The sequence below is a fragment of the Scomber scombrus genome, chromosome 3 (genome assembly GCF_963691925.1).
Source record: "Scomber scombrus chromosome 3, fScoSco1.1, whole genome shotgun sequence".
Taxonomy (NCBI): domain Eukaryota; kingdom Metazoa; phylum Chordata; class Actinopteri; order Scombriformes; family Scombridae; genus Scomber; species Scomber scombrus.
The window spans coordinates 17,532,117-17,556,249 of record NC_084972.1 but is presented as its reverse complement, the minus strand read 5'-3'; the positions used below and the strand labels follow the sequence as shown (position 1 = coordinate 17,556,249).

The window sequence follows — 24,133 nt, the reverse complement described above, 5'->3', positions numbered from 1 at the left end:
GATATGTTTTTCTAGGATGGCGAAGTCAAGCCCCGTCCTACTCTGCCTCTGATTGGCGTACCCTGATATTCTTACCCTCTAACCAATCCAACTAACAAAGCCCGCGACTACCAGCGAATCAGAGGTAGAGGGGGGCGGGTCATGACTTTGCCATCCTAGAAAATAAAGTTTGCTGTCCGGCTCATAGGCGGAGCTCGCCTTACCCTAGCATGCCGTGTACCTGCTGCTAGTAGGTGTCAGCACTGCGAGGAGGAGGGGAGACACACTGCGCTGAAGTTACATGTTTCGGTTTCTGTCATCAGCGTTTCTTTTTAATTAACTGCCTCTCGGTGATAGATGAATGAGCTCATCTACACCTTTATCAGATTTCTACCTGAGTAACTTCAGAGCACCGATAAAGAGAGGAGCTCCAGTCGGAGGAATGCAGTTTAGCAACGACACCTGCGTCCGAAACTGAGCCGGAAAAAACAACAAAGACACCAGTTTTTGTCAGGATGGACGGCGTAAATGTTGCACGTCTTTCATCAAACTTTAGGTCGGCTGTCGGAGGAGTTTCACCCTATGAAACTGTTGGGAAAGCTCCGCTCCAGGCGCCCGTGAAGAAACAAGCCGTGAAGAGACACCACCATAAACACAACCTGAAGCACAGGTACGAGTTTCTGGAGACTCTCGGCAAAGGCACATATGGCAAAGTGAAGAAAGCCAAGGAAAGATCTGGTAGACTGGTAAGTTTTTATACTTACATATTATTATTTGACCATTTCAACCAAGTGTAATACCTTTTAATCAACATCTGCAACTAGTATTAAGGTCTGTTTGTTCCACTGTCCTGATGGCCACCTGTTGTTTTTGCTATTTTTAGAGGCACAGCCTGCACAAAAGACGTCTACATATGGACTTTAATTTGGATAAAACTACTTTAAAGCACAGTCTGTTAAACGTGTGACCCATTTTTGCTGAATTGCAAAACACTAAAAGGGTATTTGCTGATGAAGTTTGCCCAAGAGTCCACTGTTTGTTTTAGGGGGGTGGACTTTTCCCCAGTGTGTTTTTTTTTTTTTAACTCCATGTCCAAGTCTGGGCATTTCATAAGAGCACAGAGTAAGCATTTTTAAGTTTTATGAGTTAACACATGCACAGTATTTAATAATATACACATTTCTTCTCACTAAGCACTTTGAAATGTGTGATTAATGCTCTGTGTGTGAATAGGCTTTGGCACAACCACTCAGTTTTTGTCCAACGTATGAAGTCAATTAAAATTCTGCAAGTATTCATTGCCAGTTTCCGCATTACATTACACAATGTCTTTACTGGCCATTTGTGGTGTATTAAAGAATGATGGGTTGCCAACAAAAGCAATATGTGTGATTGAGATCGTCCAACAAAAGCTGCAACAAAATGATTGATCGAAAATTATTCCAGTACTCAATACTATCAATTTCAAACACTCATTTAATCACTTCCTTTTGGCACATTCAGGCATCAAGGAAAGGCGTTTCGTTGGAAACACTTAGGGAATTTGTCCCGTGAGGGTAATTTTAAACAGGAAAGGTAGCTTTTTCTTTTTGTGTTCCTGGAGAAGGGAGAGGGGGAAATTACAACTTTCCCCTCAGGTGGATTCCAGTTCCCCGTGACCTAAGGGGAAATGGGAAGTATGTAATGTATAAACACTGTAGAGTGAGCAGAGATAAGCCTTTAAAAGTTACATATAGAGGCTCGCAAACAAATGCCTATGTATTTTGGAGATTGATCCCAATCAGAACCTGTGATTTTTGTCTTTTTATATTAGACATTCAGGCTTTATTTAATATTTCCTAACAGCTATAAATGGAGTATGTAGCTGTTGGTTGACAACATTTTAGAAACACATTTCATGGTAAAGCAATACAATACCAACATCACTGGAAACCACTGCCTACCAAAATGACCTTAATTATGAATCAACACTACTCTTAAAAACAAAACATGATCAACTTAATGAATGTAGGATTCATTTCAGTGTTACTATACAAACTGAGTCGTACACCTGATCAATTGCATGCTGCTAGAACTATTTTTGTTTCTATATCCTAATGTATGAAAAATCTATCCAGGAAATGTAAACTATAGGAATATTATCAAAAACAGAGTGCACCAATGATGTAAATTATTTTTTCCACTTTGGCAGTTGGTAGTTTCAGGTACAGTCACTGCCTTTTCATATAAAAAAAAAAAAAAAATTTAAAAGATACTTGGCCGAGAAGTGAACTCTCTTTTGTTTGTAAGTCCGGTTCAGCAGCCAAATCATGTTTAATGTGTTTGTGTTTGTGAGAAGATTACGCTTGTTGTGAGTGAAAGCGTTTATAAGAAACAAACCGTCAGGAATTTCCCTTCAATACCCACAGTTAACAAGTATAGATGCATGTTCAGCCTTGTCTACACGCCCGTCTACGCTCTCACATTGTTTTGCATGACTTGCTGCTGCCGCACTTTGCTTTTATAGGATATGAGTTGGTGTCTGAGATTCATCCCTCCAGGCAGCTTCCTGATCCATGTGCCTCAAACCCTGTGTTCAACTGTCAAAATACTGATTAGCACAAATGTATGCTTTGAATTTACAGCAGCCAAATACAGCTTAAATATCATTTCACGTAGAATAGAAAAAAAGCAGACGATTTCTATTGCTTAGTATTGGCCACATAATGGACTAAGACATGTAATTTGACACAGGAAGTGACACAACACAAAGGATGGCTTCATCTTGCGTGGCCCTACAACTGTTCTCATTGTCTAAGTGTGTAAGTTTGATTACATAACCCAATTAGGTGGGGGGTTTCAGTATAGATTGAGGGAGGGTTTATCTTACTCAATGCATGACGCCCCAATTACTCTTTTTTTTTTTTTTTCAGTGATCAGTGGTGGATTTTTTGTGATTTGTTTTTTGTAACGCAAAATTGTTGTTAAAGTGTGTTTGTACAAGACCTCAGTGTGAAATATCAAAGATTTCAGATTTCAGTGCTTATTGCGTACAACAAACTGACAGCAACCAAGACTGTACAGACACACACAGATAACCTCACAGGAGTGTGAATTCATCATGAGTGTGAGTTTAGCCCGTCTGACAGTTATGCAAACAAACGCAGGAAACCTCGGTTCCCAGAATCAGGAAAAAAAGGTCAGTGTGGTTTTAAACGCTGTGCTAAGCCGTGGTGCATTCAGACCAGACGGTGACTCATGACAGGAGACTGGTCGTGTGTTGAGACTGATTGGGAAAGTCGCCGCTTTACTCATTTCCCCCCTCGTGTCTGTAGCCTTGAGGGTTAGAGGCATGCGGAAACAAGGACACCCCACCACCAGTGCCACCCGGTGCCTCATGACACCTCTCCACCTCTCGGTAGATGGATGACGCATTCAACGCACAGAGGAATCCCAGGCATCTCAGTTTCAAATAGACAAAATACAACATACAGACACGTATGCAGTCTTTCAAAAAGCCGCAGACAGATACTATTCAAATTTAAATGTCCTTATTCTGCGGCTCTCATAGACGTAACAGCAGACAATAGATTTCTTTACAGCAGACAGTACTTGACCCGGCTTTCCCTCTGCCTTGTTTGAAACAACACAGCCAAGTTTTCAGTTCACTGCCCATTGTTCTTCTCACAACAGGACAACCATTATATGGACATTTCCTTATTAAAGCTGCTGACCACTGTATTAATGTTTAATTTGTCATTTAAGTAACATTTGATTGGATCTCACTTTTTAAATAATTGAAATAAATAAATCAAGTTTTCTGTCTTTTTTTTAAAGGTTGCCATAAAGTCCATCAGAAAAGAGAAGATCAAGGATGAGCAGGACCTGGTTCACATTCGCAGAGAGATTGAGATCATGTCCTCTCTCTGTCACCCACACATCATCACCATATATGAAGGTACAGTACACACATGCTTAGTGATTGTAGGGTTTTTTGTGTTCGGGCAGAGCTTCATTGTTTGATTTTCAAAGGTGAATCCCTGAGCCACATGCCGAGTGAAACGTGATCCCTGGAAGAAGGACAACTCTCAATCAGTCTCTGTTCGCAATCAGAGAGTTCAGTCACGCAAGTCTTTGTGCTGAAGACCGATGCTAGGTTATATAAGGACAATTACCCGGCAGCATTGTGGCATAATATGCAGGGCCTCTTGTCTTCTAGTGCACCCTCACGCCAGGACATAGAAATCAGAAAGGCGTTTTAAATTTACAACATTTTACATTTGTCTGTAATGTATCGTGTTTCAATGCTCGGGGTTGCGCGTTTAAAGACAAAATGTTCAGATAATCTATAGAATTTGGATTTCAAGCCTTAAGTAAATGCTGTGTGTTTGCTCTTTCAGTATTTGAAAACAAGGACAAAATCGTGATTGTGATGGAGTATGCCAGCCGCGGAGACCTGTACGACTACATCTGTGACAAGAGGAACATCTCCGAACGGGAGGCCAGGCACTTCTTCAGGCAAATTGTATCAGCTGTGCACTACTGCCATCAGGTAAAGCAGTTTTTCCTCAATCTAATGCTGTCTTTTTTTGTAGAACAAATAGATGTTTACAGAAAGTAAAATCTAAGGGAGATTTACAATGTGCAATAATTCACAAGTAATGCATGAAAATACAACAGAGAATATTAGTCCCTGTCCAATCTGTACCCATGGCCGTTACGTCAAACCTAATGACGCAGAGCTCCACAGACTGGCTGTTTGGCTCGTTGTTTTTTTCCAGGGCACTGGCACCCCCAAAGTTACATAATGGGCATTATTCACTGTCAGCCTGCTGATTTGAACAGGGAGGCTGTGAGAACGATGCAGAAGGGAATGAACATTTGGTCTGTAGAGCCAGCGTCAGGGCTAAAGGCCAGCCATCCCAGCACACACACGCATGGTCTCACACTCTTAATGAGGGTGTGATGGGACAGAATGGCACGGCAAACACACACACACAATCAGTTGTTCCTGTAGTTCAGAACTGTCATTGCGAACATTTAGTGCACACTATATTTTACTGTAGCTGCACAGCATTTATACATATTAGCTGAACAATGTTTATTGCCCCATCATATTCTGCGTCATCCATCTGTCTTTTTTCACTTTTATTGAATCCTGATGTCTAGGTAAATATTGTATTTTCCATGCCTTATGCAATCAGGAACAGGCCATATAAATTCTTACTTCTTGAATTATATTTGCCACGGTGATGAATTTTAAAGTATTGCACACATTATTCTTCATGGCTGCATCTTAACAATTAATGAATGCTACACAACCTACAAAGAATGTGTTCATTGCTACAAGTCCCCATACGTAAGAAACAGTTGACCTGCATTTCTGAAGGCAAACCAAATCTAGACTCTGCTTGAGTCAAAGGCATGCCCCCCTACAGAGTGGAGGACAATGAAGCATAGCTGACTTACCAGAAACAAATCTTCACTTGGAAAAAAATTGTGTTCTGACCCAGTAATGACTAATCCTTTTATTTAATATAGAAAACTTCCAGTAAACTGATGTGTAATGGCCTGTTAACATTGTAAAAATATTGTTGTGTATATAATTTTTTCTTTTTTTTTCTCTTAGAACGGAATAGTACACCGCGACCTGAAACTGGAGAATATTTTACTAGATGGCAATGGCAATGTGAAGGTATGCTAAAATCCCTCACAGAGAGAAATTAACCTTCACACAAAGACTAATCACACTAATCATTAGTCATGTTTAAAAAGAATAGTGTGTGTTATGATAAATTGATGAGGAATAATGAAACATATAGAAAAGTCTTATGCAACAAAAGTTCTGACATGTCTCAGCTTGACATCTACTTCTTGTTGTTGCAGATTGCTGACTTTGGCCTGTCGAACCTTTATCACGGTGATGAGTATCTTCAAACGTTTTGTGGCAGCCCTCTGTATGCTTCCCCAGAGATTGTAAATGGACGGCCATACCGGGGACCAGAGGTGGACACGTGGTCCCTTGGGGTGCTGCTATACACTATGGTTCATGGCACCATGCCTTTTGACGGAAACAACCACAAACATCTGGTCCAGCAGATTAGCACTGGAAACTACCGTAAACCCAACAACCCCTCTGGTGAGTCTTTCAGCTCAGCTTTTCTTCAAGGGAACTCTAAAGATTATTTTGGTGTTTTGTACTTTATTGTTCCCCTTGCTGAACACACAAATTAACAGAGTTTTTCTCCGTTGCTCTCTACCAGATGCATGTGGGCTTATTCGTTGGATGCTGATGGTAAATCCTGAGCGCAGAGCTACAATAGAGGAGATTGCGGGACACTGGTGGCTTAACTGGGGTTACCAGCAACCGTTACTGGCTGAGACAAAGAGCAGTCCAGTAGAGCAGACCTCCTCACCAGCCTCTTCAACAACAACTCACCCTGCAGGGCTGGCCAGCGTTGCTAGTTGGCTGCGCCGTACATCAAGACCTTTACTGGAGAACGGCTCCAAGATGCGCTGCCTGCTCCGCTCACAGGGCGGTGGTGGGGAAGTGGTGCGGCAGCGCTCTCTGCGAAGGTCACGTAAGGAGAACAATGTCTCCCAGACCATTCATGAAGGAAACACAGACACTCGACCTTCCAAAGGTATTCTAAAGAGACGCAACAGCGTGAAGCAGAAGGTAATAAGTGAAACCCCAGCTGTAAGTTCAGTGGAACCACAGAAGATCTTGGGTTTGACAACACCAGCCAACGCCACCTCAGCTGCGTTGGTGCCTCGGAAAGGTATTCTAAAGAAGCCCACAGAGCAAGAGTCAGGGTACTACTCCTCGTCTCCTGAGAACAGTGACTCTGGATGGGTCCCACAAACTAAAGCGTGCCCTTCAGCACCAACCTACAAGAAAGGCATCCTGAAGCGCAACGGGAAGTTCTCCTCAGGTGGGTTACAGGAGTTTGGCTCTCTTGACCAGCTGGCGGCTTCTTTGCCCCGCAGTAACACCAGGTCGAGACCAAGTGGGGCCATCAGCGAGAACAGCATTCTGTCTTCAGAGTCCTTTGACCAGCTGGATCTACCAGACCGTGTAGGACCTCCAACACAAATGGATAAACCAGCCAAGGCTAGCATGAGAGGATGCGTGTCTGCTGACAACCTGCTGGACATCCAAGAAGACGGGATCCTTAGAGATGGGTTGCTGAGACCCTGGAACTGCTACGAGTCTGGAGTGTCTGATAGTGCCTTTTCTATCACAGACTGCGATAATGTAACACAGACCTACAAACAGGCCCTGATTATACGAGGCTCTGCCGCAAGCTGAAGACCAGCGGTTTGTTAAGGACACTGAATAATGAAATGTTTTTTCATTGAGAAACTTAAAATGATTGTAGAATTTTGACATGACAGCCAAAGTGCATTATGAAAAACTAACAGCACAACTCCAGAAGCTGCACCGAATTGTACCAAAAAGGGAGGAGACATCTTGTTAAACCTACTTCTTGTTAATACCTCCTTCAATTAATTTATTAAATAGCGTGCAATTTGAATTTAAGTTAAATAGGTTAAGAATCACCAGAGGGCTTTGTATTACATAAAAATTATAACAGCGGCTGTACTTGGAAAATTTCCATTTCAAAGATTCTCAGGAGAAGAAAACTGCTGTCGGTCAATCAGGAGCTCCAGTTTACAACATGAGAGCTGACTATCAAAAGTGTAGCTCATATAAAAACCAAAACACTGGTCTGAAATGTCAAAAATTAAGTTTGTAGAACATATTGCTTCAGTGATGATAATTTGGGAAACAGACATCTGCTTATTTTATAACTGCAAAATATTTCTTTTTATCCAGTTAGTGTCATTTATTCTCACCAGAGCAGTTGCAGGATTGTTTTTGACTTAATCCCTGTTTTGGGTTCGAGCTTTGTGTTGGTTGATCATTTTTCAACATTATGTTTGGGGGGGATGATTACATTTCATGGATACCAAAGAGCAATTCATGTTTCTTGGATTTTTTAAATCTTTATTTAAGCACAAGCAAAACGTGCCAAGAGGATGTTTGTAACAGGGACTTTAACTCTGAGTATTTTTTTTAAGTGTTGTTTTTCCTTGAAATGACTTGTTCTTGTTCTAAAGTTTGGATAATGACTTGAATAATAATAATCATGACACTCTGACTCAGAGTAAGAGTAACCTGTCGAACCTGCTTTTTCTCCCAAGCCTACACTGATACACAAACACGGATAGCCATTGACTCTTATGTGTGCAGGTGGCAGTTTCACAGGAGAGGTGGGGCACATTATGCCACTTCATAGACAAAATTTGAAACTAAATCAGGAGCTACAGCTAACTATGTTGTGGCACACACATACTGGGTGACCTTTCAACTTAATATTTGGATATCGGTCATGGGGTTCAGGTGTATTTAACGTTACATTTTCATGAAAAATATCTAGGCTGGTAATTTCCTAAAGCAGGATTAGTTTAGCCAGATAAAAAATAAACACAAAAATCTTGGTTACTCAACACTCGAAAACAAAACTATACAATCATGAATTAAATGTATTTTATTTAAAACATTTGCTTTATAAATATCAGGCTGATGTGCTAACCTTCCTTAAGTAATACCTCCAGTGGTGAAAGAAAGGCACATTAGTATGTCGTTTTTGTTTCTGCATGAAATTTCATGCTGCACACTGGGATTACTTAATTGGATTGGCCTGTTGGCATTACATCAAAACATGCCAGGGCCTTGAACAGTACTTTATTAGACCATCGAAACCTGAGAGCGGATAATAAGTTGTGTGGTCATCATTTTATTGACTTCGTGTAATACAAGTTGAACAAGGCAATACTCAAAATCTGCAGACCCATGCTGTTGTTCAGTAACTGGAATGTAAAGAATGTTTTTCAATTATTTCATTAAAATCATTTTTTGGCAAACTACCTTACGAGGCTGATCAGGAATTTAAGGCCAGTATTTGTGTGTAAAAGTGAACTCCTACTTCTCTAAGCTTAACTAACTGAGGAATTGAGCTGCACTCAAGTGTGGTGATAATTGATCATTTATGTGACACGCTGGGAAAAATACAGGTCTAAAACTGTATTTGTTTAATTTTTGGTAGAATTTAATGTGCAATTTAGGCATTTCATCACGGTTTTTGTGTCTCTTGTCCAAGAAGAAGTTGGTGTGCAAGCTCTTTGAATATTTTTATTATCTGACTGCAGCAGAAACTGTGTGCCAAAGTTACTGGCTTACCCATTAAATGACTTTGTGATCTGCCACGCTGTTGTGATGAGGAAATCAATAAAAACTAAACAAAGTACTCAAGTGCCGGACTATATTGTTAGTGACCTACATACAAATGTTTTACATAGTCAACAATATTGTTATATATAACAACAGAATTCAGACATCCATGAAAACGTAGAACTGTCCATATGTAAAGCTAATGTTACATTTTCACTTCATTCATACACATGCACAATATTTAAATACATGTGAAAAGAAGATAAGTTTAAAGATGATCAAACACTGCTATTTGGATTTAGTGCAAATCACCTGTAAATATCACAAAAAAGTATAACAATAAGAAGAAAGAGTAACAATCTTATCTTTCAAAGCTGCATTAGCCATTACAAAATACTTCATGTTGTACTAATGTTGCATCATTTCTACACTGTAGTAACACAATCAACATACATAGCACCAGTGAGATTAAATGCTGTATTTTCGCCTGCTACTTCTTGTTCTCTCCTGGCTATAAATGTACACTTCATCCCAGCAGTTCATGGACAGGAGGAGTGTTGAGTGTTACAGCTTCATTTCCTCGGGTGATGTCACCGGTGTCAATACAACATCCTGAATGTCAGCTGGGGTGTAGCTGATCTCTGAGCTGCATTCCCCTGATCTGCAAACACTAGCCTGGAAACAAGAGGGCAGGCTGAGCTCCAACACACCCCGTAGTTGCTCATAGCAGAGGAGAACACAGTGCTGTTCAGGGCCGATGAAAAAGAAAAACATACACAAGGTCATCAGTAGGTCATGGGCAGTGTTTCTGTGGATTTTGACAAATATTACATGTGCACTGTTGCTCTACCAAACATGGATTTCACAGTTTCTTGTTTTTCTCAGACTGATTGATTAGGGCAATGCTAAAAAAAGACAGTCAACAAGGAAAAGTTCAAAGTGAAATGCCAGTTATACATTACACTTACCAGATCAATGACCAGAAGGTTTGCCAAAAACTTCATCACTGAATCAGAGGAGTCGTCCACTAACTTTAGCCTTTGCGTAGCAATGCTCAAACAGGCACACGCAACAGTGGAGGGCAAGAACACTGAAAACTTGCAGTCTGGGAATAAATTAAAAAAGATTATTTACAATAAAAAAAAGAACAGTCTAATTATCATGGGCACTTAACTTTACACACAAGACTACTCCAACAGTGCCAAAGTCAGTAGAGGAAAGGTGGCAGATAATTAGACATATGCTGCTATTGTGGACACACCCTGATAGACAAAGGCAAGTGCTTAACAGCAGACATTTCCCAAAACATGATCATCTGATACGTTATCCTAATAGCTCCAGGCAGGAGAGATGCTGAGACAAACAGTCAGCCATTTAATCCATGCTCAGACACCTTTTTGAATGGGGTACAATGTCAGGAGGCAGGGATTGTCTTAATTTTATGGGTTTTAATGTCAAATAGCCTGCCTAAAACAGCCTAACTGACTGTATCCCCGCGACCTGTTGCCTCGGGCAGCATCACAGAGATTCGTGGGAAATCAGCCAGCTGAATAGAGGGACGCAGGTCTTTCACAGCAGACAATACAGGATTACACAAACTCAGCTCTCTGTCTCCAAAATGAACTGCTGACGCATCGTAATCAAAGTTATGGCTGTTTTGTGCCAATTGTTACGTAGAGAGTCACCAGTAACCAGCTACATTTAATGCTCACTAGCTGTTAAACCACCAAAAATGATAAGCTTTATTTAACTGCAACAGACATAAGACAGCTGTGTTAGTAGTTTTTAAACAATGATCACAGAAATCCTTTAACACAAGGTGAAAACAAAATATTTTTTATCCACTCCCAACTTTGTTTTGCTGAACTGTATTTGGAGAAACCATCCCATAGCTATGTAACTTACCTATTGCTGTCAGAGCAATGTAGGAGTGAACATGCCTTCGCACGTTCTGGTGGTGGTTTGGTGGAACAAAGGGGAGAGCTTGAAGAACTGGCTCCAGAAAGTCAGAGGGTACCACAGAGGCCAGACACCAGTCTAACCTGGACACCACTGCCACCTCCCACTGCTGCAACAAACACATTCCTCTTAACCAACAAACCATCAAAAACCCACTGCAGGAACACTCCTACACGTCACAGAAGTTGTGGGTAGAGATGTTATCTATTAATAATACAGAAGAATCTTATGAACTGAAGATTGCACAATATGTGGCCCCCTATCTAACCTCAGTGAAATGTGTGTGAATCTTTGTGTGAGCCAATGTTTTGGGAAACCGGGTCCTGATGACAAGTAGGCCTGATTCAGAAGCTTATTTAACAACCATTAAAGCTGTATTTTATAGATCAATTGTGTTGTTAAATAAGTTGTATGTTGTAGAAGTTATTTATAGGGAGATAAAGCAGGGTGTGGGGGAGCTGTTATTAGAGATTTGGACAATTTTCTGCTTAAGACAAAAATGAGTTGTGAAACACACCTCATCCTGCTTTTGCAAAAGACTGTCAGACAAACTGCTGGCACAAATTCCACAAAAAAATCTTTGCACTTCTGTCATCCCAAATACAACGTGTAGTTCATGTAGAAGAGTTTTACCAGGATGTCTGAGACTGAAATTGAGTTTTCAGTGTAGATGCAAAGCTTGCTGGCAGTCAGAGGGACAGTCTCTCTCATTTTGGAGGCTATGAACATTGACACAGCCCCCAAGAGCTGTAGGTTGGACTTCTGAATGGCAAAGCGGCTCAGGTAACAGTCCAGGTAATGCACGGCCAATGGAAAGACCTCCTCCTCACATTTCTGCTCCTCGCACACCTGTCAGGGATTCCAGTGTCTATTATACTTCAAGTCATCATTGTGTGAAACAGGCCTTTCATTTTGGACAAAGCTAATGCCTACCTGAAACATCCACACTGCTAGTATCCTCCTCATGTGAGGCTGGATGTCTGTCTGGATGGTATTAAAAGAGGCAGACACGTGGCTGCAGGTCTCCAGGGCCCTCAGGTTGTGAAGTGCTCTCAGGTCTCCGGTAGCAGGGTCGTGGCCTGCCCGGACAACCACTTCACCCTCCGTTTCACCCCAATTTTGATCTCTGGGTCTATTGTTAACTTTTTCATCCTCGTAAAGATCCATTTAGTCAACTGTTAACTTGTACGTAGCAGCAGTCAATCATTTCTACTATTAAACCATACAAACCTTAAAATACCTATTCACCGGTAAGCTAGCTCCTAACAATTAGCCTAATTAGTCCAACAACTTCACAAACTGCATACATTTGCGTCTCAGTAGGGCTTCATACTTTAATTCAAGCCCAATTCCTCTAATTTAACATGTACCAACAGAATATAATAAGACTACGCGTTTTAAGTCGGCTTTAAGAGGCTAGTACTAATACCCCGGAGGACAGGACGATGCTCAATGCTAACTAGCCTTAAATGATAGCCGTGAAAATGTATCATTACTGTAAACGTCGCAAGATGTTTAACTCTTGTTTTTTTATTACAACCTTTAATCCCCCTGACGTGTTTGTGATTGTAACCAGTGTCTTATAAACTTGTTGTACTGGTTGCATTTAAGCTGTTATAAAGAAAACAACTCCTAATGGTAAATGCTAGATTCATCATCATTACTAAACGTACGAACTAAACTAAAGGTGTCTTGAACACAACTGGGCTGGTGAATGTTACATTACATTAGATTTGTGGGTGTTTATTTAGTCAAAAAACCAAAGTATTCTAATGTAAATGTGAACTTCACATTTCACATTTGACCCAATGATGAAGTTAGTCTCCTTCTTGTCTACTCGCTGCTCTTTGACCTGCTTGGTGATGCTGCAGGTAAAACACCTAAATCAGAATAGGCTTCATCCACTGGGGACCATGCATGTCTGTACAACATTTTCTGGCCACCATATAATAGTTTTTGAGATACAGAAATGGCAGACTGACCAACTGACTGAACGTCATTGCCAGAAAACTTTTCTTAAAAATATGAACTTTTCTGGTCTACTTGATGGATCATAGATGACCCTGATGGGTTCTGGCGAATTTGGTTTCCTCATCTGAATTGTTTCTTTTTCAAAGATACCCAGGCAGGTGAACTTAATATACGGTATTATACATGAATGAAAAACACACAGGCCATGGCTCATTAATGTCATGAAACTCAAACCAAATATACAATCCCAGTTTTTACTTTGTCTACCTCTCAAAAAGGTGTGAACATGCAATGGAGGGAAACAAGTGATCCTTGACCAACTTCCAAGTATTTAGTTTTTAATTCAAATTGTTGCTTCAAAACAACAGTTGCTTTTCATCAAATACACAGAAATACCAATTTTATATAGTATACCTACACAATCACTGCATTGCAACTGCAGAAAAAAGCTCAAAGATTCGCAATATGAAATTCAAACTGCCACATCACTACTGATGTGCACTTTTGAATGTGGAAACTAATCCAGGCAGCAAAAAAAAGTATCTCTGAAACACTAATAAGTCACTTTGATGTTGAAAACTGACCTTTCATAGGACAGGAATAATAAGGTAAGAATTAACAAGATTTTCTACATGCTAAAGAAAGCATGAATATTTCCATCAGAGATGGATGATGGGTCTGATCACAATGAGTCCTCAGTCCATTTCAACTGTAACAGGGAGACCAACTTCAATATCCCGTGACTCTGAGTTTTGCAGTTCTCTGCGGATCTCTGCACAGATCATAGGGTGTGTTTGTATCTTGAGCAGCTCCAGCAGTGCTGCCTTCTGTTCGGAGGCCAGGTCAGCCTTGTAGCGTTGAGCCAGGGTGAGTAAACTCTGATGCCACAGCACAGGAAGAGCACGTTTTTCACTGCGGAAGGACAGGAAGTGAGCCACCAAGGCATCCAGGACACGGAAAGGCAGGGCGTATTTCTTGTCAAGCAATAGACGTAGGAAAATGCTGTTGGCGCCGTTATACTCCATCTCTGCCAACTTAAGCATCGCAGCACTGAAAGACACGAAAGGTTGTGCATACATGTTACACAACCATCTGTGTTATGCAACCTTACTCATGCTGTAATTTGCCTGCACCACATAAAATAAAGCTTTTAAGGTCACACGGCTTGAATCTTATTTGTAACAATAAGATGTTGCCATCTGTCCGCTGGTATTACCTTACCTGGAGTGGAGCACAGGGATCGAGCACTTTGTGAGTATGCTTCCAATGATGATGGCTTCCCTGAGGGTACATGTCCCAGATTCACAGAGGGGAATCAGAATACCTGTGTGACAGAGAGAGCACACAACATTAAAAGAGTACTGGACAAGTTCAGAGACCTACTATAGACTGATCTTAAAAAAAAAAAAAAAATCTACACTGAGACAGAAATATTCTAACTTTAAACTGGATCCTGCAATTCCCATAATGCTTTCACATCACACAGGATGGATGAGAAGGATGTTTACACAGTTGTATGATTGCAGAGTCGGTTATGTGAGGTGAACAACAGAGTGCGTAGCCGATATAACACCATCCATTAACTCTGAATGGATTACTTTGAATTATGGACTTTGGCTGACCAGAGTTGTCCATATTTGTTAGAAGGTTTGGTGCCAAGTCAGATATATCAGAGCAGTAAAACTATAATTACAACATAGATGCTGACATGAAAGCTACTTGCAAGTCAGAAAGTGAAAATCATGTTTATTTTCAGATTACTGAACCCTCTCTGCATCCAATTTGCAATTCGCTCATTCGGTTCAAAGTTTATAGTCCTCAAGCTGAAACTGAGATATACAAGTGAAGACGTGAGCAATACTTGACAAAGCTCCTCCTGAGCCACAGAGCACATTACACAACTGTTTTCCCAACTACAGAACTCCTGATTCACCAGTAAATGGATTTTGACACAGCAAACTATCCTCTGATTTTAAAGTATACAAATAAGAAGTGATACTTATGCAGATGACAGTAGAATTCATTGACTGAACTGAACCAAACTTTAATTTTAGCCTACATTTAAAAAAGCAGTTTAAAGTTTAGTACAGTAGTTTCAACACTCACCATGCTGTAATTCCAGATCAGACATTATGCTACACACTGCATATTAAACTGAGTTAATGGTGGGCCTTTCTTCCATAACTCCAATAAGCAATGGAAAAGTAAATTCCCTAATGGTCAATTAGCTCAACAATTATCATTGTATGTAGTGAACCAGCAGTCAGCAATTACATTCAACCACAGGTCCTATTTTCATTGTTGTTCAATGGTATAATATGAAGGCTGTATCCAACACCAAACTTTTTTTCCCCATTAATAAGTGGAGAACAAAAGCAACTTATATTTGCAAACATAAACAAGTTTCCTCTGTGTTGCACTACCAGACTACAGATGTGATAAAAGATTTGTGGAAAAATAACGTAAAGTTAAAAGTTCAGGGGCCAACAGTTTTGCTTGACGGCCAGATGGGTCACTATTTACCAACCACTGTATAACACAGTACAGTGTTTTTGTGAGCAACAACCATGGCAACAACACTGCAACATTGCCACCTAGTGGTGGTGTCTCACACTGGTCGTTTTCATAATATGGGTCATGAGATGTTTGGGGAGAATAGTTCTGTCAAATTGGGGACAATCACACAGGACTGGCAGGATTAAATGGGATAAAAATGATCCTCGATAATCATAACTCATTGGCCATAACAAATTCTACATATATGAAACATGATATGACCCAATTAAATATGAGTGTGTTAATTATTGCGCTTCCAGAACCAATGGTGTTATTTACCCTGTGGACACGGGCTAATCCTCCGTCAATGTCCTCAGAATAACATTTCTAAATTAAGCACTGAAATTAGAAATGTGATGTGTCCCAGAAAGCTTGTGTTTTCTTCTTCTGTCAAATCCTCTCTTTCATTACTTTACCCAGTTTTTTTTCCCTTAGGGTCATGTGTGACTATAGCTGTGCCCAGCATTAACTGGACATTTAATGAAACAATAACTGGTAATAGCTTGAAGGGCTGCACGCAATTTTAGGATATGAAATCCCCAGGTAATTTCATTTCACCAACTAAGACAAAGGTGAGTGTGATCGGACATGTGGTGCATTACCCTCCAACTACTGGAACCATTGATAATTGAGAATTTGATGAAAACAGGACTAGCACTAATGCATAAGTCCTCAACAATTAGAGGGTAGGTTTGGATTTTTTCCAAGTCGGTCTTAATACAATACTGACATGCCATGTACGTGGAAATGGGTCTTGGTTTCTGTAACAAGTCATACTCTCCATACTGACCCTATATTAGCTTCACAATACCAATAAATTGTGTCACAGACACACCAGCAGACCTCCCATTCTCCTCAACAGTGTCACCGCCCTAATATGTGGGGCTTCCCTGAAGACTTTGGATTGGTTCTGCAGTGCTGGGTTTTTGTAAACTCTCAAATTGTTTCCACCCAGTTTTAACAATGAAACCTGGGATATGGTCCTCAGTTTCTATGAGTGAAGTGTTTAGAGACTCACCTGTGAGTCTAACCCTATATTGACTAGCTGAAGCATCCTATTAGCATCAGCTCAACTTTTTAATGCATTGTTGCACAGAATGAGGGCTGGACATTTTGCCCTCCACCTTCTTAATGCTAAGCAAAGCTATACACGTTCCCAATTCTGTATTTTTTTCTTAACACACAGGCTAAGATTAATATGAATCTTTCCATCTCTCAAAAATAGAGAAATGAGTGCATTCCCCAACATGTTAACTTTTTCTTTGAAAGGGTTTACTTTCTCACCTTTGAACCATGCTCCTGGTTTGAACAAGGCTTTCTTCAGGGCACTGTAGAGATGAAAGTTGAGACGCTTGTACTCCGCAATATCATCTCGCACTCGGGGCAGCAGCACCAGGTTGTAAAATCGCTGGGCCATTCGCTCTTTCAGATTGGATGAGAAGATTCTATTTCAAAAAACAAAAAAAGGAAACATGTTGAAGTATCTGTAGCAAATACAGTAATTCTTTCAGTGTAAGATTCATCAATCAAGAACAATTCTGATGGGGATTCACCTTGTTGCTTGGTACATGGCAGCTGCAGTCCAGGTCTCTGGCTCTGTCAAATATAGCACCTGCTCCCAATTTGAAAGCGCTGGGATGATTTTGAAAGCCTTCGGCAATTTACCGCTCCGATATTTTGACAGAACCTGAATCAAAAAAACAAAAAGGAGAATTCTAATTTAACTGTGCTCCAGAATTACAGTCGGGCATGACAGAGACAGGCAGAGTGTTAATTGATTTCTGCAGAACACTACTGATACTGGACACGCTTATCATCTCCTTATACCCCATTTAGAAGCGTTTCATTTGTCCCCTATCTGTATGTTGGGGTTATGGTGCATGTAAAGGTGTACATTTTAAGATATATCACCTTATTGACACCTTTGTAGACTTCTATTATCCTTGGGTCAAGTTGGGGCATTGGAACCCCCGACACCTCCGACATCACTGTTCCTACCTCAGTCTGCTTCTCTGTTATTTTCTCCATGATAATGTCAGCTAAGGTCCGTCTACAAGAACCACAAACAGAAATCACAGTTAGACATTTAAAGTAGAAATTGAGCTGAATGCTTGCGTCATGCATCATTTAAGTTCAATCGCTACAGCTAATTTCAAGATGAAGTCAGAATTATGCAGTGTCTTGCCTCACTGGGGGGTTCTTATTCATGAACATCTCCATGGCCTTCTCATCATCAGGGTCGACAACGACTTCAGTGTCACCCTCGACATCACCAGCTCCAGCTTCTCCCAGCGCTGGCCACTCCTCGTCTGAGTCTGCATCCTGACTTTCGGACCCTAAAATGTCATTACAAGACAAAGACGGTCAAATAAGATGGTCACATATATAAACCAAAGAGCACCAAAAATGTTTGTGACGCACTGTTTAAGATATCAATCAAGTAGTTATGCCATGACTGAGTGATATTTTATTTTGTATTTTACATTTTATGTAGCTTTACTTAACGAAGCATATTCCACACATATAGTCAGTGAGATGTGTCAAAGTCTTTTATCAACTTCTGTTCTTTGAATGTATATTATATAGTGTGGAACAGATTATAGTATTTCTGATTACTACTTTCCTGTCAGAAAACCAAATATAATAAGTAATTCATGATTTCCTAATCTACAGATACAAGATTTGTATTAAAATAATACATTTAGAACAAACTTTATTAATCCCAAAGGTGTTACGTTATGTATGAACTGGTTAGAGTGCCTATATGGACACTTCGAACTAGCCCTGTCACACCAGATTTCATTCACTTATCTATCATTTTAGTGCTTTTACAGAAACACATAACTTTCCAACATTATATAAGTCATACCGAGGACAGTGACTGGTGTTTTCTTCTTCTCTGGTGCCAAGCCATACTCGGTCTGAAGCTCCTCTTGTTGAATCCGGGCCTGTTGTAAGATCTTCCGAGACAAACGCTCGTCTACGTACGTGTCCTCGTCTTCTCCCCGGCTGTCTCTCATCTTCACCCGGTCTCGGGCTCGGATCGTGTCCGCTTGCAGGATCTGGTCAGCCAGCGCCACGGCCCCGACGCTCTTCTCTCCTCCTCCTTTGGACTTCTTCGCTTTCGGCATCACTACAGTTTGATGGGAGCTGTGCTTATAATCTTTGTGTTCTGTGCTGGCATGTGCGAGCTAAATTTTAGTCTTTATAAACACTGTAAACACCAGCCTGTTCAACACGTGTAGCGCTCCACTGCGAGGGAAGTGACGTAGCTGACGTCAACACGTAACATCCGACGTTTTTAAAGACAGCAAGAAAGTACAGTTTTTGTTGGCATGATATCATTATATTATCATATTATATCGGTAACCGGCATCATTAATTGGGAAGAATGCTTCTTAGATGTTTAAAAACTGAAATACAGTGATTTAATTTGACCGGAAGAGACATTTGTCACCCGGAAGTAATCAACCGAAAGCCAAGAAAGCAACTGGAGGCAAAACATCAATGGGGGTTACTTGGTGAGATTATTACTTTGTGGTTTTGTTTATATTGTTAAAATTGAAGTAACATTACATGCTTTCCATACAGCCCCCCTCCTCAAACACTGTACATACATTTCATTGTACCCGGTGTTGTGTCAAAGTCTGCCCCCCCTCCTCGAATAATGTTCCCCTCCTATTTAAATTGTGTTTCTCATAGCAATGCATCCGCGTTTGGAGTTAGGCTATGATAACGGTTAGCTCGTTGGGGTTAAGGTTAATTTGGGTTAAGATTAAGCAACTCAGGAGACGACTGGTTGGGGTTATGCAGAAGGGGGAACAGACTTCGACATAACACCGGCATCGCTTTGTTTCATTCACACGATGCTCTGCAGGAGATGACACCTGACTACGACAGCAACTCAGCTAAGTCATTAAGACTTCTCAGTTGTTTTTCCCTGCAGATTAAGTGTTTTCTAACCTGTCGTGGCGTTTTATTCGTGTGTCCCGTAGTGTGTGCCAGGTGCCTGTGGCAGAGGGGAAGAGTGTGCAGCAGACAGTGGACATGCTGCACAAGAAACTGGAGCAGCTGGGTGCAGTGAAGCAGGGCAGCTTCTGTGTAGACTGTGAGACTTACCATGCCACAGGAAATGTCAGCGGTATTATTTCATTCTCTACCTTTTTATTTTAACATCTGTCTCAACTGTTAACATATAAATAGATTATTACTTATTACTACTTCACTCTGCAGAGTTTGGCACTAAAAAGTGGACATTTTCTCTGACCTCATTAAAATCCAATTTTAAGGAGTGGGCCTATGAGCATGGTTTGTGTCAACATCACAAATAGTTGTGAAGCAAATCCTGGTCCGGTATCCAACAACACAAGTGTGATGTGGAAACTTGAAGCCTCCAGTAGACAAATACTGAGAGTGGACTTCACAATGAAGTAGGAGACATCTTTCATAGATTTTGGTGAAGGACCCGATGTATCTTTATGTTTTCTGATGTCCATAATTATACGTTTTTTTTCTTTTTCTTTTTTTGGAAAAAACTATAAGGCAAATAAGGCATTATTGTTCCAGGTATTTTTGTATGTCTTTATACATGCTGTGAGGGGATTTTTTAAGTGTCAATATTACATATTGTGCTGGTGCTGAAACAATTAGACAATTAACTGATCAATCAACAACACATTGCAAACAACTTTTATTGTTAATTATTTAAATTAAGTCACATCAAACTAAATTGTCAAATCAACTACAACTAATGATTATTCTCAACATTGAGTAATTTGTCGATCAGTTTCTTTATTAATTAAGTTGTCGGTGCATATAATCTCAGAAAGTTATGAAAAATGTTGAATACTGTTCCTCAAAGCCCAATGTGATGTCCTCAAATGTCTTGAGTTGTCCACAACCAAAACATATTCAATTTACGTTTATAGAAGACTAAAGAAACCATAAAATATTCAACTTTTATTGAAATGTTCTTCTTAAAAATGACTCAAAATGATCTGACATGTGAGTATTATTTGCTGCTTTTAACTGTTTTATATCAATGTAAAGTTGGGTTTTTGACAGTTGGTTGAACACAATGTCACTCAGGGCTCTGTAAAATTGTAATTGACATTTTTCAGTCTTTTCTAGGCTAAACAATTACTTGAAAAAAAAATTGAGTGTGTTTTCAAGATTAATTGGCACTGGCCTTAAAAAAGTCATGTGGTGCGACCATGATTCATCTTGAAATATCTTATATAAATAAAAGATCATCATTTACAACTTTATATTACTGAAAACTTGTAAAAAAAGATGTGAAGCGTGTTAAGTAAATTCATTTATTTCAAGATGAATCATGGTCGCACCACATGACTTTTTTTAAGGCCAGTGCCAATTAATCTTGAAAAAAACCCCACTAAAATCACTTAATTTCAAATTTATAATATGGATTTTCAGGTACACAACATTCTGAATGTTTGAACTACTGCATTAGATATGCTTGTTTTTATTATTCAAAAATTGAGTTGTTGCAAATCCTTATACGTCATTGACCAATATAAGAAGAATATGTTAGTTGAGGCCGTAACCACAATCAAACAATCCACTAAACTTGGACCTACACTGTTACATTAATTTACTAACAATATCTCCATGTAGTGGCCGCTCTGCTCCATAGACTCGTATGTACTCCTCGTGCTGCAAATAATTGCTTCATATTTTAAATACTGTCTTACATTGTTGCATCTGCAACATTATCTATCAAGTAACTATTAACTGTTCTAACTACAGCTATCGGCGAAACATTAGTGGATTTTAATACAACAATGTTTGTCTATTATAAGCTGTGTAAATGATCTTACAAAGTGGAAACACCCTTTAAAGTGACATAATAACATTACTTAACTAAATAAACGTAAGAACTCTGACTGTCAGTCTTATCTGTCCATTTACAGGTCAGCCCACCAAGCTCTTATATGTGATGCACAACTCTGAAACTCCCCTGAGCTGCCTCGCCCTGTTCGAAGGCGGACCCTGTCTTGTAGCAGATGCAAACTTTGACGTTCTCATGGTGAAACTAAAAAGCCACTTCCAAAATGCTAAGGGCCATAAGGTGGAGTGTCGAGGTTCAAGATACCGCTACTGTGACTTCTTGATAAAAGTTGGCACTGCGACAATGAGCTCCAGTGCACGAGGGATATCAGTAGAGGTATGTACACACAGCTGGCTCATACTGGTGAGATTGCAACCATTAGATTTTACCCACTGGGACTGTGTACTAACTCTTGTGTTTCCTCAGGTGGAGTACTGTCCCTGTGTGGTTCCAGGGGACTGCTGGAATCTCCTGAAGGAGTTCATGCAATCATTTCTTGGCCCCAGCATCCCTGAACTGCCGTCTGTGTTTGCTACAAAGCCTGAAGGGCTTTTCGCACCAGCAGACAGCGTTGACACCATGACTCAGTACCTGGAGTTGTTCAACAAACTTCGTAAACAGCAAATCACAGGAAGTAATGTGCGTTGAGTTGTCAGTGTGAAATGAAGAGATCTATTTTTTTATGTTTGTATTGATGTTGCTTTATTTCTGGTCCTGTGGATCTGTAAGGTATCCAGGCAATTTTGAAAGCCTGGGATTTTTTTAAATTTCCATTTCTGGAGCTTCAACACTGCATTACACCCTCCTATTTGATAAAACCTTGTATTAAAGAGAACTAGTGGAGAAAAGTAGATAGACTCAGTGTCATCTGTGATCGTTTTATAATCATACACTCACATACTTAAGATGTCCTCTTGGTGGGGTTGTAATATCCTAAAGAGAAATTACAGCAGCTGCATCTTTAGCTTCAAGTAAAATGACATTATTATAGTTTTGCTATTGGGTTGTCTTATTAGATCTCTTGTAATGAAGTGTTAAGCTTATGTTTAATTAGTTTTGAAGAGGTTTAATCAGGAAAACATCTGCGGGGGTGAACCATGGGTGTGCATAATAGTTAAAATCATGTCCACGGTATAATAATCCACTGATGTAAAATTCAAAGTCTCCATTCTACTGAATTAATACCTTTTTATTTATGATACTATAAATGTTTATTTTGCTCATAACTAAGAACTTGTACTTGTAAAAGAGTGTGTTTATAGTGTGTTATTGCTACTTTAACCCAACAGTTAGGTTCACAGTTGTTCAAGTCTGTCTTAAAACAACAGTCAGATGCCCATATGAACACTGAGAGAGACACTGTAATCATTCTTTCTGTTCATACTGACTATTAAAGGATCCCCTTTAAATGTGATGGGGCCAAAATTCACAGTGTCCAAACAGTCATTTTGTGCAAAAATGCATCAAAAAGTTTATCTGAAGCTTACATGAGGATTTAGACTAGTTGGTCATTAAATGGATATCTGCCACATTTTCAGCAATTTTTCTGTGTTTCCTCAGCGATGTTTCCCTGTTGAGCTGCTGTGGAAGTATAGTAACAAAAGTAGGGACTCTGACACTAAAAAGGCTAATGGTGAAAGATATTTACATAATATGACTAATTTGAAAGCTTCATATTGGCTTCAGATATATTTTAAGTAAATCGTTGCACCAAATGAGGCTGTATTAGGACAGACTTGAAACAATTGATTTAAGCAAAGAATCTGAAAAGGTCTTCCACAAAGTCAAAATGTTCTCTATATTAAAAGTATATTTGACAGAGCCTGAGAGGATCCACGGGGGTGAAGTGTGGAATAAGATGGTAAAAATTAGCAAAGCACTGAACACATTTATTTTTGATCAATTGTTTCCGTTTTCTAAAGGTTGCAGTATGAGGTATGAACTTGAAATCATAGCATGATTAATTTGGGCGAGATGAGAGGCTGAAAACTTTATATCCCCATTGCAAGTTTTTCCAACCTGCAGCCCTGCTGGATTAATAAATAGCACCAGTTTCACTCAGTAGTTAAATTGAGTAACAATCATTTGCAGTGAAACAAGCCCCAAGTCTAGATTTTGAAACAAGGCTCTTCCACATGACAGAGCTTCAAGGTCGGATTTAGTCTCTTGCTACAGTCACTACTCCAGTCTGCTAAAGACAAAAACGTGAATCAGCTTTTCCAGGTCATATCTGGACAACAGGTCTCTGATTCTAGTCATATTTTAAGTGATAGAATGCTGATTTAAATTGACTTGATATGACAAGTGAGGTTATAAGATAGGGTCCTGGGTGGTGTCTCAAAGCCCCTCTTTCATTTTATAGGGCCCAAAAACACTTGACTTGATTTCATTTGTGAAAACTTTGGTGAATGCGGATATTGATGTGTTTAATACACTGCAGCCAGGAGCTTGTGCTTAAGTGGTACACATCCTCAGATGCGTTATTTTAAATCAGATTACCACAGACCAGCTGACACATGGCTAACACTGTGGGGGGACACTGGGGTCAGAGGCTCGGCGTAGTTTAGTCCTCTTTGCCTCGGTTATTGTTCCATGTGGCC

The 24,133-nt window shown here is 40.0% G+C and overlaps 4 protein-coding genes across 5 annotated transcripts in view; 2 read left to right on the top strand and 2 right to left on the bottom strand.

Moving 5' to 3' along the window:
* Positions 1-224: 224 nt before the first annotated feature.
* On the top strand, positions 225-9,272 carry nuak2 (NUAK family, SNF1-like kinase, 2). The gene is made up of 6 exons (XM_062416604.1): positions 225-725; positions 3,796-3,916; positions 4,359-4,510; positions 5,588-5,653; positions 5,845-6,097; positions 6,222-9,272. The coding sequence occupies exons 1-6, from the start codon at positions 495-497 to the stop codon at positions 7,268-7,270; spliced, it is 1,872 nt and encodes a 623-aa protein (XP_062272588.1). The 5' UTR covers positions 225-494; the 3' UTR covers positions 7,271-9,272.
* A 488-nt stretch (positions 9,273-9,760) lies between these two features.
* ccnd3 (cyclin D3) lies at positions 9,761-12,322 on the bottom strand. The gene is made up of 5 exons (XM_062443279.1): positions 12,089-12,322; positions 11,789-12,004; positions 11,102-11,264; positions 10,165-10,301; positions 9,761-9,940 (listed from the first exon to the last, which is right to left on the bottom strand). The coding sequence occupies exons 1-5, from the start codon at positions 12,320-12,322 to the stop codon at positions 9,761-9,763; spliced, it is 930 nt and encodes a 309-aa protein (XP_062299263.1).
* A 1,144-nt stretch (positions 12,323-13,466) lies between these two features.
* bysl (bystin-like) overlaps positions 13,467-24,133 on the bottom strand; it is a 169,466-nt gene continuing 158,799 nt past the window's right edge. The window contains exons 2-8 of one of the 2 annotated variants that reach the window (XM_062416607.1): positions 18,552-18,782; positions 17,868-18,018; positions 17,594-17,732; positions 17,236-17,369; positions 16,967-17,127; positions 14,348-14,450; positions 13,467-14,176 (exon numbers count right to left, since the gene is read on the bottom strand). In XM_062416607.1, coding sequence (XP_062272591.1) covers positions 13,822-14,176; positions 14,348-14,450; positions 16,967-17,127; positions 17,236-17,369; positions 17,594-17,732; positions 17,868-18,018; positions 18,552-18,702 — 1,194 coding nt within the window. In that variant the 5' untranslated portion in view covers positions 18,703-18,782 and the 3' untranslated portion in view covers positions 13,467-13,821. Of the gene's footprint in view, positions 14,177-14,347; positions 14,451-16,966; positions 17,128-17,235; positions 17,370-17,593; positions 17,733-17,867; positions 18,019-18,551; positions 18,938-24,133 lie in introns of those variants that run through there. The other variant, XM_062416606.1, reaches the window with a different exon arrangement.
* med20 (mediator complex subunit 20) lies at positions 19,168-22,464 on the top strand. The gene is made up of 4 exons (XM_062416619.1): positions 19,168-19,203; positions 19,678-19,823; positions 21,616-21,869; positions 21,960-22,464. Exons 1-4 carry the CDS (start codon positions 19,190-19,192, stop codon positions 22,179-22,181), a joined length of 636 nt encoding a protein of 211 aa, XP_062272603.1. The 5' UTR covers positions 19,168-19,189; the 3' UTR covers positions 22,182-22,464.